Raw genomic sequence first — 14,496 nt, 5'->3', positions numbered from 1 at the left:
GAGTGGTATTTTAACAAAGTAGGTAGATGAATGTTATTTTTAAACTTTTTCCGATAGTTCGAGGGTATTTTTTGCCCTTTTCCGTATATTATACATCCTTATTAATTCGTTAAAAAAGAATTATAATATATTTTTATATTTAAAAATATTTTTTTTAAAAATAAACATCTTATTTTATTGAGAAACTTTTGTACTGAATAATACGAAATGTTTATCATAAGTATCAAAAACAAAAATTCAACTTAAATACCGTATCAAATCAAATTATGTTGCATAAATGAAAGTGGAGGGAGTACTACTAAGACAATTAATTACACTCAATTTTATTCTAATTTTAATAAAATAAATGAGCTACTTTATAACAATATTCTATCTTGATAGCCATGGCGAGCATATATTTTTTTTTTTCCGGTCACTAAGAGCATCTTTTTAATTTTTGTCCTTTGCTTGCTGCCTTACGAATACTAATTATCATCAATAGACTATAGTACATTTATTTTGGTCCTCCAAATTTGCACCCCTTATAACTAATAGGGGACCCCACCACCTCTCTCGGGTACCGAAAAGCCCACGTTGAAGACCCCTCTCTTCATGGATTCCTCGCTTATGAAAACGTTTTAATCTGTGCTTCACATAACTTACACAGGTTGTGTGTGACGCTTCCTTTTTAATTCACCAAAGGTGGAACCCCATGTATGTGGATTTCAAAGTGTTAGAATTTGGATCCACATTTTTAGCCCATATGGTCAAACTTCTAACATTTAAAAAAAAAAAAAAAAATTTGGTGCGAAACAATTTGTGTTTGATCAATTAATTTGAAAATCACTTTTGAACGGTAATTAGAGCCTATTTGGATTGGGTTATTTCAGGTGTTTTTAAGCCCAAATATCTTTTAAGCATTTTTGTAATACTTGAGTAAAATAAAAAAATGCTATTAAGCACTTATTTTTAAGTCAAAAGCAAAAAGTCAATCCAAACAGGCTATTAGTGTTTGACTAAACTTTTAAAAAGTGCATTTAAAGTATTTTTTTAGAAAATGCTTTTCAAAAAAATGCTTTTGTGGGGAAGCTATTTATTTAGCTTATGATGCTCCCAGAAGCACTTATTTTTCTCCTAAAAGCTCGACACACAACTAGTATAAGTTGTGTGAGGCACACCATAAAATTTCTCATCGCTTGTGACCCCAATTTCAATCCGCTTTATCTGGTATGTATTTCTATTCTCCACTCTCTCTTTCTTTCTTTAAACGCGCGTCTCTATGTGTGTGATTTTTCACGCCACATGAAAGTGATGACCAGTACGTAGTATCTATGTTTTTCTGTACATGTATCTCTTGATCTATATTTGGTCATAATTATATATATCTGATTGAAACTGTGGGTCTCAACTGCTCTAAGCTACAAAGCCATGGACGCTTCTTCCTTTGAAGGTAATTTCCTTTTTTCCCTGCCTAAACAATGGCGTATGATATAATTTCACAAGAATATTATTCCCTACAAATGGTTTATTACACTTTACTACGTGAAAGTCAAATCAAGTTTCAAGAATTCATCAAATTAAGCAAAAAACGAATTGGGACATAGGAAGTAGCTGTTATATTTCTGATCTGTCAGTTTATCATCTTTCTAATGTGTTACTGATATCTGAATGGTTTTAATTCCATCTATTATTCTTCTTCTTATGATATTAATACTATTAATTTATATTATCTGTTGCATATTATAGTATGTGAAATTTAAATTATTGTTTTATACGTACCGATTTTTTTTTTATGTAACTGTGGTGTCCGCCCAGATTCCACGGATATCTCTAACAGGTATCAGGTAATTCTGTCCAGAGGTGAATCTAGTATTTCTAGAATAGCGTTTGAAGAAAGGAGAAACAAAATGCATTAAGTGGAAATTGATTCTTGTATCTCTTGGTGAATAACCAAGTGCACCATTAAGCCTTTTTGTAGCATCGGTGTCATCATGTAATATTAGATCAATTCAAGAAAATATGTACATAAAAATATCTAGTTTTGCGGAAAGATCATGGGTTCACATACCCCAAATTTGCACATATATTCGCCCCTGACTCTGTCCACCAAGTCTAGGACAAATGGGAAGAATCACCTAGTGTTTTTGTCTCTGCTAAGATTTGAACCTAAGACCTCTTAGTTCTTCCTTATCAAAAAAAAAAAAAAAAAAAAAGAGTTAGTTCTTGTTTTGTTTCTTCTCATATTGTGATTTTATTTTCCATTTTTTGTTTGTTTGGTTGGTTTGCTGAAAATGGGTGTTAGGATTGATGGTTACCTACTTACCTACTCTTCTGGGGTAAGTACAATTATTATATTTGGGAGATGTCAACGAAGTGATAACTATGCCATTTTCTTTGCCTACACTGTTGTGGTCCTTCATATTATACAATTTATAGAAAGGGATTACCTATGAGAAGAGTTGAATTATGGAGGTGATTCCTCCCTTATGATGATACAGCCATATTATATGATCACTTTGGAATTAATCATGGAAATGGATTGCAGCTGTTATGTGAAGTCAACAATAAATAGCTAAATGTTATATTACCTTTTCTGTTCCCTTTTTTTTCCTGGGAAAATCACGCTCTATGTCTACTGGGAGAAAATATGTACACGCTTTAGCACCTTTGTTGTGTTACCCGGTTTAGCCCATTTTTGTGTATAAGCACCTTTTATACACTATTATACAAGGTTGATACATTATGTATAATGCTGTATAATATTGTATAAACTGAAAATATGGCTACGTGGTGTAATATTTATGTTGGGCTGTATATTTTTGAAAATTTCCCTTTATGTTTTAATCTCAAAGCTTCTACACTTGTACAAATGATCTTTCTGATTTTTTTTCTTCTTAGGCAGTTATCCACAGAAAAAGGATTTTTTTTCATTTTTTGTGGGAGGGTGGATTTCTCCTGTGACTCTTTATCATGCAGCATATAATTACTATAGACTGGAGCTGGGAAGTTATGCTTAATTGTATCCTGTTCTTTGGGGCAATTTATCTCCTGCTTTAATGTTGTATGATTTTGAACAGTGCAACTTAATTGTCTTTTTTTTTTCCTTATTATTATTGATTATTGATAAACAGTACATCTGTCTTAAAACTCTTTTTTTCTATACTACGGGTTTTCTCTCATTTTTCTTTTCACTTCTCTCTCTTTTACCCAGTCCTGCTAATATAATAAAAGAGGAGATTTATAGATGTGTTAATTATCATGACATAAACTTATGAGTTATGTAATGGTTCTTTTGGAAAGAGCGAAAGAGCATAGACATGGAGACATTACAAGGGTAAGAAAGAAATGATACTGATTTATGCTTGGTTGATTTAATGTAGAGGATATAACTTTTGGTGAGAAGATCGATGAAAATTTATAGGGAGAGATACAATCACCAACAGATTGTCATCGGCGTGGAGAAGAAATGATTAAAAGGCCAAGGATAGTCATTTAGTGAATGCTTACGAAATAATGATTGAACATGAAATGTATAAATGGGAAAAGGAATATAATCAATGGATCGTTGGCAAGTGTTAGAACAATGAGAGTAGATATGGACGAATTTTCTATAACTTGTGGATTTGCACTAACTTATTCAAAAAAGAAATGATTAACACTAGAGTTCTGCTTTGAGCCTATAGCTGTTTAGCTTATAATTATAGATGCACTAACATTTTGTGTACAAGATTATGTTCTATGTGCATACTTTGCTGATAATGTTGGGTCTATTAAGAATTTTAGCTAGTGAGACGGTCAAAAGTTGGAATAATGGATACTTACTCAAAGGGAAGAGTGTTAAGGTAAGTAAAAGTAAGATAAAAATATATGGACTATGTAAGTATAGTACTATAAAGAATGATGTTGAGATGAGATTAGACCAGACTGTGGCATTTAAAATGCAGACATCTCAGATATATAAGTTCAGTCGTCAGGAGAATGGGGTGAAGATGTAACATATCGAACTAAAACATGATGATTGAAATGGAGGAACGGTATGAGAGTGCGATGTGAATAGAAAGATATCTAACAAAGTGAAAGACAAGTTCTATAGACGGCTGTGAGACCAACGGTGTTACATAGGAATCAATGTTGGACCTTTAAGGCCCTACCATATCCTCAAAAGGAGCATAGTAAAAATGTAGATATAAGATGGATGTTCGGTCATATATATATATATATATATATATATATATAATATTAGATAATATTAGAAATGATCACATGTAATAGAGGGTATAAGTATCACACATATAGGATAATACGAGGTTGTTTTTAGATGGTTTGATCATGTTTACTTGGAACTCCAAATGCACCAATCCAGAAAAATTAGAATTCACTGTGATAGAGAGTGCAATTATCACTCATAGAGGATAAAATAAGAGGTTGGCTGACATGGTTTGACCTTGTCCTACTTAGACCGCCAAGTGCATTCTCTGTAGATGCAACACTATGATAATTGAAGGTGTTAAAAGATCACGAAGTACTCTTAAATCACATGTAGGGACATTGTTTCAAAGAACATATGATCTCTTGAAATCAATGAGGGCTTAGCTCAGGATAGAAGGGAAGACCAACAATTTTTTAGAATCAAACACAAATTTAGCTGAGAACAGAATACAATAGAAGCAAATGTCTCGTATAGGTGATACCAACTAATTTGGAACTTCAGATTAATGTTTAGTCGTAGTTATGCTTACATTATGTTCCATGTCTGCTTAGAGGCTTATATTTATCTGTTTCGTCGTAAGTGTAAGATTTAGAGAATATCTAAGTGTAAGATTTGGAGAATATCTAATTTTTGACATCTCAAAATTTGCTTTAAAAATAAATATTTAGTTGTGGGACGAGATGGACCTAAATAGAGAAAAATGAATATGAGGATTCTTACAGCTGATCTACTAGTTTGGGATTAGTGAGATATTTGATCGATTGAGTGATCTCTCTATCTCTCCTATTACTTGCATTTGATTACACATGATGGATTGTCTTCACATTTTCTGGTGATCTGGTTGCAGTTGAAATATATTCCATCACTGAGGGAAGCCACAAGCAGTAAGAAAATTGAACAAAATTAACTTGAAGACCCTTCAAAAGTGAACTGGAGCTACAAAAATAATTTTAAAATACAAGATTTAAAGGAAAGAGAAGAATAGCAATGTCCCCGTTTGTATTACTATGTACTTGTCAAATGTACTTAGCTAACCATAGTGGTGTATATTAAATAGGAATTTACAAACCTGTTTGTTTGAAGTTCCGTTCCTGCTTTTTTGTTCTAGGTTTTGCACTTGATCCATCAAAGTGCAATAATTTGAGTATGGAGGAAAAGAGAGAATTAGTTTATGAATTAGCAAAGCGGTCACATGGTGCCCCTGAAATGCTGCAATCTTGGAGCCGTCAGGAGATTTTGCAGATATTATGTGCAGAGATGGGAAAAGAAAGGAAGTATACTGGATTGACAAAATTAAAAATAATAGAAAACCTTCTGAAAATTGTGTCTGAGAAGAAATCATTGGAGCATGGAACTACATCTAATCTTGAAATGCAGCCTTCATCAGAGAGTGGCCAGAAGAGTTCCAAAAGGCAGAGAAAAGCTGAGCATCCAAGTCGTTTTCCTGTTGAGGCCAATACTTCTTCAACAACAAATATTGATGTTAGTTTAGCTAATGTTGTGTACTGCAAAAATTTGGCTTGCAGAGCTAAATTAAGTTGTGAAGATGCATTTTGCAAAAGGTGTTCATGTTGTATTTGCCGTAACTATGATGACAACAAGGACCCTAGTCTATGGTTGATTTGCAGCTCAGAGCCTCCTTTTCAAGGGGATTCATGTGGGATGTCATGCCACCTTGAGTGTGCAATTAAGCACGGAAAATCTGGTATTGCAACTGATAAATTAGACAAGGGCAATAACGGCACCTTTTATTGTGTATCCTGTGGAAAAGCTAATGATCTACTCAGGTAACTCTTTAGCCTTCTATCAGCTTTATCTGATATTTTATTTTTATGAATCCACAATAAGAAAGAAGATTTGTGTTTCATATGGCATCTGTATTTGTTCACATCCCAATTTTTTCTTTCTTTCTATTTTTCTGAAACTATGTGTACGGGCTGCCCTTTTATGCGTATTATAGTTCTTTTTGATAAAAGTATTTCTATTAACATCAATGTTTTGGCTACTTAACTTTCATCTTGGGATTGGTATGCTGTGTTTGGGGAAAGAGTAACTCCATCAACATCAGATTTATGTTAGATCTCTGGACCATTTATCACAATAAATGCTCGACATGAGCATCCGAATAGGCCTAATTGTGGAGAGTTCAGACGCAGTTTGCTCAACGTTTTCCTATTTTTTTTCCCCGAATCACTTATGAGAATATATATCTGCATCTTGTTGCTTTTCTCGTCCAATGGTTGTGAAGCTGTACATCATTGTGTGCACAGTTTTGCTAGCTTGAATGGAAGTGCACTTTGATATTAGTGTGTTAGTCAGAGTTATAGTTCCTATGATTAGCCGATATGGGGTCTTTCATTGCCTTACAGGTTCAAATTAGAAATGAGAAGGTAATGATATATGGTATATGAAGTACCAATGAAGAATCATACCAAGGGCCTGTTTGGAAAGCCACCTGGTAATTGGAATTGGTGTAATTACTAGGGTAGTAATTTCACAATAGTGTAATTACGACAACCTGTTTGTTTGTCATAACGTAATTACAGTGTAATTACAAGCGTGCTGTTTGGTTGCAACACAGTTAGTTCAGTTTAAAAATAAAATTTAATTATAAAAAATTTAAAATTAATATTTAAAAATATTTGCCTTTATAAATGATATTACATTAGTTATTTAATAACACATTGTTTCTTTAAAATATATTAATTAATAATCATATATTTGTAACTAATATTGTAAAAAATAATTGATATATATTTTCAAATTAATAATATTTAATTTTAATTAATTATAAAACTTAAAAAGAAGACATTTTTTTGTGAGAACATCATGGATTGGATGTTTGACAAAAAAAAATATTTATAAATATAATACCATAACATTATTCAAATGTTTGACACAAAAAACCATCAACTGTAAGTGAAAAATTAACAGCATGTAATGTGAAATAACAAGTCAACAGTACTAAAGCAAATAACTTAAAATTGAAAATATAACCTAAATTCAAGCGTAGAGCTATAGCTGTTTCACTTAAGAAAGAAATAGCAAAAGAAACAAAGTACTTTTCTGGGTGCAGAGAACAGCCATGTTGGCAAAAGAAACAAAATACTTTTCTGGGTGCAGAGAACAGCCATATTGGATATCTCTGGAAGCTTTCTTCCTTATTGAAGTTAAGTTAGAAAAGGATGTTAGTGCATAATTGTGAAGAAACGTAAATACGCTGAGCTGCTTGAAATTTGGACAAATACGATAAGATAATTAAATGTTAAAAGTTTCTCTCTGAATCCAGTAGTTGTTATCTCGAAGTTCAGAAACTTAGTTCACCTTCATGAATAATTTGTAGAAATTTGTTCAAGTCAGAACTTCCCTTGATTAAACACAATGTAATGGTACTATTCGATGTTCAAGTCTTTATTTAGTCTAAAATAAGTGGTCTGGGAACAAGGCCATTCCTAAGCAAACATTGTTGAAAACTATTGTCAAGTGAAAATGAAGTTAAAACTTATTCATCCGGTAATATTTAGATGCTTTGAGGGATTGAAAGATCAGTGAACAAATTAAAGCTTGTTTGCTGTGAGCCAGATTGTTTTCATAATTTTTCTTTTTCTTATATAAGTTTTCTGGTTTCTCATTATGAGTAAAAAAGATTCTTATGTTTTCATCGAAAGAAAGTGTTCGCTGATGGAGTGAGGTTGGTTGGAAGATGAATAGCTTGAGTGGTTTGAGACACATGCAGTGGTGGTTGAGGGCTTCCTATGACCTGAAACCAGCCAAGAAAAGATAATCAGATTAACATCTGTGGTCACCCTGGTGTGTAGCTCAGACTTTGCACATTTGGAGAAAGTGTCAAAGAAGATAGGGAGAGGAATCTGTAAATTGAGGCTTCAAACCTTGATTGCAGTTTCAATTTTGTTTTAATTATTAGAAGAGTTTTGTCCTTGTGTATCGTGTTGCAATTTTACAATCCTAAGCTTGTACTGATGATTGAGCTAGTGGGAGCCATGGGAGCTGACCTTCTCTTAGCTATGAGCTCAACCAGCTTGTTGTGGAGCTCCAAGCTCATCAGATTGGGCATATATTAACAATTTTGAAATTTGATGTCTAACATGTGCTCCAGATCCCCACTCGTGGGATTACACTGGGTATGTTGTTGTTGATGTCTAACATGTGCTGAAAGATAAATGTATTGAGAACTTAAAATCACTCCTCTCTATTTTTTATTTTTTTTTGACAAAGGAACTTCAAAGCCCATTATATGCAACGTTTCTAAATCAACCATGACACTGTGGCACAACCAAAGTTTTTGATGCCTACTTTGTTCCTAGCCTTTTAGGTCCTATGAGTGCAATTTTTCCTTCTCCCTTTATTTTGCCAGTTTCTTTTTCTTCATTTTTGAAGCTTTAATCGTAGTCCTAGAGTTTAAAAGCTGTTTGTTACCCGTCGTTGGGTTCACCTTCGTAAGCGCATTGTGTCCCAATGTATTGGTGTGGTCTGTAATTGCTTATCTAATCCACCTACATAGTATGATTTGAGTTTGTGAGATAATTGTTTGTGTTGTCGCCAAAATGATCAACTAATTGTGGGTAATGGACTCTAAGGGTCAGATTTACAGCTCACTATGAGTCCTTGCTTTTTACCGTGTCAAAGGGGACTCCTAGGACTAAAGGGGAAAGACCATGCTGACCAGATACCATTGCCAGCATGCCGGTTGTGCTGCCAAGGTTATTTGCCATTCATGAAAGTATGGATTCCTGTTGGGTGGGCAGTCATCTAGTACTTTTGCTGGTGGAAGGTAGCATCCCAGTGTAATTAATCGAGGTGCATGCAAGCTGGCTCTGAGACCACCGTAAAAAGGAAGAAGTATGGATTTGTGTATAGTTAATGAATCTGCTGATGGCAGATATATAGAGTATATTATATCGTGGACACTTCTAGACTTTGCGAGGTCTAACTGTACTTCAAAAGAATAACAAGTTTGACCTCCTAAGGGGAATATGGTTAGGGCTTGATAATCTGGATTTCTTTTTGTCTATGCTTGATATGTACTAACTGAAATTTCCATGACCGGGATATTAATTAATTGACTGGGACATCTAATGGAATAAATAAACTAGCAAATAAAAATAAAACTTGTTACATAGGATCACATGTATGAATTATGGAACAGGTATATAAATTTACTTCTCTATATGAGTTTGGAAATAATGTTTGAGAAACTCTTTCATCCAAAAAAGAATGATACTTTACTGTTTAGGAAGTTGAACAGATTTTCTGACTACCATCTTTCCAAAGTTCAAACATCTTGTTAGATGTTTTACTTTTAGAATGTTATGGTTTATAGTACTTTCTGCTATATGTTGTTGAAACATTAAGTTGTTCCTAGAATTTTGACCCTTTTTTCCGGTTTCTCTGATGTGACATGCATATTGCTCATTGAATGTAAGCCTTCATTGAGACTTAGGTTGGTTCAAAAATTGGGAAGCTGCGAGTCTTTGTCCCTCACTTCCTTTTGTGGACCTTATGGAAGGATAGATTTTGTAGATATTTTGATATCTCTTTGAGCTAGTTTGTAAAACAACCTCTATTTTTATGCAAAAATCTTTGCAGATGGGATTAAAGACCTTATACAGTTCACGAACACTACATTCCTAATTGGCTTTTGTTGTTTCCTCTTTTTTCCATTTTGTATGAGCGGAGGAAGTGTACTTTAATTCCAATTTATTAAAATAAAAGTGATATTCAAAGTTGTGCGAACTATCGTGGCATTAAATTTATGAGCCATATGATGGAACTCTGAGAAAGAGTGATAGAGCATAGACTTAGAGACACTACAAGAGTAATAGAGAAACAATTTGACCGAAGGCTATATTTTTGCGAAGAAGATTGATGGAAGTTTATCATAAGAGGAAGAAGGATATGCACATGGTGTTCATTGACCAACATATGATAGAGTACAAAGAAAGGTTCTTTGGTGGATGTTGGAGAAGAAAGGAATTCATATTAAATAATAAATATATAAATGTCATAAAAGACATGTATGAAAGAGTCTTCACTAGCGTGAGAACAATAGTAGGGGATGCGAAGGAGTTCTTGTAACCCTGGATTTACACCAAGGGTCATCATTGAGCCCATACTAGTTTACCCTTGCTATGGATGAGCTAACCAACAAAATACATGATGAGGTCCCAAGGTGTATGTTATTTGCTAACGAATTGTGCTAATTGATGAAACCAGCGAGGGTGGCAACCACATAGTTGATCTATAGAGAAGCTCTCTAACGAGCAAAGGTTTTAGGAGAAATAGATGTGAGACTGAATATGCATTGCAAGTTTAGTCAACACAGGTCGAGTGAAATTAGATGGGATAGCAATGCCCAAATGCAAACAATTTAGATATTTAGGTTCGTTGTAGGTGAATGGAACGACAGATGAAGATATTACAAATAGAATCAAAATCGGATAGTTGAAATGGAAAGTGTTACTCGCTTGGGTGTTATGTGATAGAGGGGTGCCTACCAAAGTGAAAGGTAAGTTCTACAGAACAGTTATAAGACTAACAATGCTTTATGAGTGTGAATGTTGGATCGCTAAAGTTCAACAGATTCACAAGAAAAATGTGGTAGAGATGCGGTGCTAAGATGGATGTGTGGTCATACAAGATTAGATAAGATTTTTGATTGGTTACAGGATTAGAAATGATAATATTTACGAGAAGGTTCAAGTAGCACACATCCAGGATAAAATGCCGGAAGGTTGCTTGAAATGATTTGGTCATGTCATGTGTTGACCTCCAGATGTACCATCTGTAGGTGTGCAGCCATTATAAAGGAAGGTGTTAAAAGAGGAAAAGGTATAAGTAAAATAACATGGAAGGTAGTTGTATCGAAGGACCTACAATCTTTGGGCATCCATGCAGACCTAGCGAAAGATAGGGCATAATGGATGAAAAATCTAGATAGCGATGCCTATTAGTTGAAAATATGTTCTAGACATGTTTGCACTTTTACTGTAGGCCCTATACTTTCTATTAGTGGTTTAGCATTTCAGAGTTGTACGTTCAGAAAATATAGAGAACTTCTATTACTTTTTATTTGTATTTGCATAGTATTGGCATGACATGTGTTTTAATGGAGTAACATGATCAATGATGATTCATATAGTAAACCCCATCTTTTTCGGGACTGAGGTGTATTAATTGTTGTTGTTGTAGATTCTTTATGCTTTTTGTGTATCGGTGTGTTCCCCGAGGATGCTGATTATTATACATTATCTTAGTTGACAATTGATCTAATTATCCAACCTATTTCCCTTCGAGTCTGCTACAAAATTACAGTTAATTACAGTGACCTATTTCCACCATTTGTTAGGATGATAATGAGGTGTGTTTGGTATGGAGGTTTTCCAATTTTTCCATGTTTGGTTGGTCAAAATGTTTTGGAAAACATTTTCTCTAGGAAAGCAAGTTCCTTAAAAATGAGGAAAAATGACTTCCCTAATGGAAATAGGGAAAACAAGTCCACAAGTGACATTCCAAGTTTATTGTCTCCTCCACACCCACCCAATACCTCAGCCCCACCCCTTAACCGTCCTACCCCCCGCCACCCCTGAACCCCCACTCCCCACTTCATCCCACCCCCATAGCGTTTTGCTAGATTACATGCAAATGCTCTTGGGATTATATTTTTTTGCGTACTTACCAAACACTAGAAAATAAGTAAGAAACCCATTTGTTTTCCAAGAAAACATTTTCCTTCATACCAAACACACCCTGAGTGGTTTAGTGAGATTGTAGGCCCATAAAGGATTAATGTCAAAGAACTAATGACATGTACATAAGCTTTTATTTATTGTGAGATACAGACCTGTATAATTAGAATGCAAGCGATGGTTATTATGTAGAACGAGAGATGTTTAAATTTTCTCCAATTCTTGCAGTTCTTTGAAAAAACAACTGATTACAGCAAGAGATACCAGGCGCGTAGACAATTTATGTTATAGGCTTTCGTTGAGCCAAAAAATTTCAGTTGGCGCCAAAAATTGCCAAAAGCTGTGTGAAGTTCTTGATGAAGCAGTGAAGAAGCTTGAAGAAGATGTAGGCCCTTTGACTGGTTTGCCTGTGAAGATGGCTAGAGGTATAGTGAACAGGCTCTCATTTGGCCCTGCTGTTCAGCAACTTTGTGGCGTGGCTGTTGAGTACATAGATGCCCTGCTCTCTGAGAGAGTGTCTGAAACGCCATCTAATGCTGAGATCAAAGGTAATACTCATTCTATTTTGTGGTCTGTTTGTGCAGTACAGAGATGGTCCTTATCTTTTTATTGATTCTGCAGAATCCCCATCTCTTCATGTGTTACTGTGATGCCTTTATTTGTTTTCTTTGTCTTATCTTGGTACTCATTTAAGTCTAGTGAAGTAATTGGCATTTACATGGGACTATATTTTGTAGATTGCAATGTGATGACATCAAAGCTTGTCAGATTTGAGGATGTCTTTACCTCATCTGTGACTGTTGTCTTGAGTTCTGAAGGGTCATCTATGGAGAATGTTGTTGGTTACACTTTTTGGCATCGGAAAGCTGATGAAATGGAATATCCAGTAGAACCAACTCGGACATTGTTTTCCCCTAGCACTAGGTTTGTGCTCTCAGATCTGACGCCAGCTACAGATTATGTTCTCAAGATTGTGTCCCTTGATAGCAAAAGAGAACTGGGAATGTCTGAAGTTCAATTCTCCACCAGTAACGCTGGAAATGAATTGTCCGATCTGAACTTGAAAAGCTTAGAAGTTGAAAGAAGTCAAAGTCCACTAACGAATTGCAGCAACCTTTCTAATCCTTCTTCAGTGGAGGATGAAACTAATAACATTGTGCTCTGCTGCAATGAGGATGAGAACAGAGGGGATAATTGTCTTTCTTGTTGTGATAACACTGATAAAACAATTTCTACAGACTTGTGTTGCACCACAATCGCCTCCACTAGTAAAAGTCGTATAGGACATGCTGGAGAAATGGTATCTTTAGGTGATGAGGAAGATAGCATAGTGAAACTAAGCTCCTTGCCAAATACTGATGCTGTAAATGTTGAGAGCAAGCAGTGTTCAGATGTTCAAACAACAGAAGAGACGAGCACTGATAATGGGTCAAATGCACCTCTCCAGACTGCCTTGGAATTTACACCATTTGTGGGTAGTGTGGAAGCTGGCTTACCCATTACACCCTGCAAGTTGGAGAATATGAAGGGCAGCCTCGGCAGGAAAGGAAAATCAGAACATTGCAGCAAGGATCTTCTTGATAATGGATCAGGGAAGGAGGATGGACCACAAGTTGGCAGCTCTTCGAAGAAGAGAGTTGGAGAATGGCATGAAGAATGTGCTGGAACTGGAGATAAGGATTTCGAGTATTATGTCAAAGTAGTTAGATGGTTAGAGTGTGGTGGGCATATTGATAAAACATTCAGGCAGAAGTTCTTAACCTGGTATAGCTTAAGAGCTACACCACAAGATGTTAGGATTGTCAAGGCATTTGTTGATAACCTTATCGAAGATCCAGCATCACTTGCTGGCCAGCTGGTTGATACTTTCTCTGATGTTATTTCAAGCAAGAGATCTTCTGTAGTTCCTGCAGGCTTTTGCCTAAAGCTTTGGCATTAAAAGGATCAGAATGTGGATCCTCTATTCTCTGCTTCAATATTTATAATTGCTGCTTAGCAAAACACAATTCTTTGGTTCCCAAATTGTCCGATGTGATTGTTAGTCGATTCATATTCATATTTATGATATAAACAATTAGACCTTTTATTTCTTCTTATAGGTTGGTTCTACCCAATTCATCCCACATTTCTCTCTGATGTTATGACTTTGGAATTGGAATGAAAGGGATCTTTGCTGTAAGATAATTTGAAATACAAAATCTGATTGGATATTTAGTTCTTTTATAGTAGAAATGTACTTAGGCTTGTTAACCATGAGCACTTTGAGATTCATCACAAGTAGTGCCTTCAGTTTAGACATCAAGAACTTGAATCTTTGGAAGAGAAACGTATGAAGGCTTTTGGTATGAGGTGCCTTGCAACTTCAAAATGTAAAAGCACTTTCTGAATAGAGCAGCCGAAGTCTTCCAAAGTTTTGGCAGAAGTACTTAAAGTGCAATTTATTCATTGCTTTCAAGTTTAAAAACCGTTTAGCTAATATTTCCTAGCTGGGATTCTGCTATGCTTTTAATTTTGGGCAAAGGGTCAAAATTGCTCTTAGAGAAATGGAACGATTTTGCGCTCTGTTAAAAAAGTGTCTCATTCCCATCTTTGCCATTATCA

The 14,496-nt window shown here is 35.0% G+C and overlaps 1 protein-coding gene across 1 annotated transcript; it reads left to right on the top strand.

Annotated features, from left to right (window-relative positions):
* Window positions 1-1,228: 1,228 nt before the first annotated feature.
* LOC132603422 (VIN3-like protein 2) lies at window positions 1,229-14,105 on the top strand. Its single transcript, XM_060316471.1, has 4 exons — window positions 1,229-1,429; window positions 5,298-5,976; window positions 12,124-12,443; window positions 12,633-14,105. Exons 1-4 carry the CDS (start codon window positions 1,408-1,410, stop codon window positions 13,832-13,834), a joined length of 2,223 nt encoding a protein of 740 aa, XP_060172454.1. The 5' UTR covers window positions 1,229-1,407; the 3' UTR covers window positions 13,835-14,105.
* Window positions 14,106-14,496: the final 391 nt, after the last annotated feature.

Source organism: Lycium barbarum, chromosome 7, assembly GCF_019175385.1.
Source record: "Lycium barbarum isolate Lr01 chromosome 7, ASM1917538v2, whole genome shotgun sequence".
Classification (NCBI taxonomy): domain Eukaryota; kingdom Viridiplantae; phylum Streptophyta; class Magnoliopsida; order Solanales; family Solanaceae; genus Lycium; species Lycium barbarum.
The sequence above is the reverse complement of the archived record's forward strand: the minus strand, read 5'-3'. Positions and strand labels throughout refer to the sequence as shown.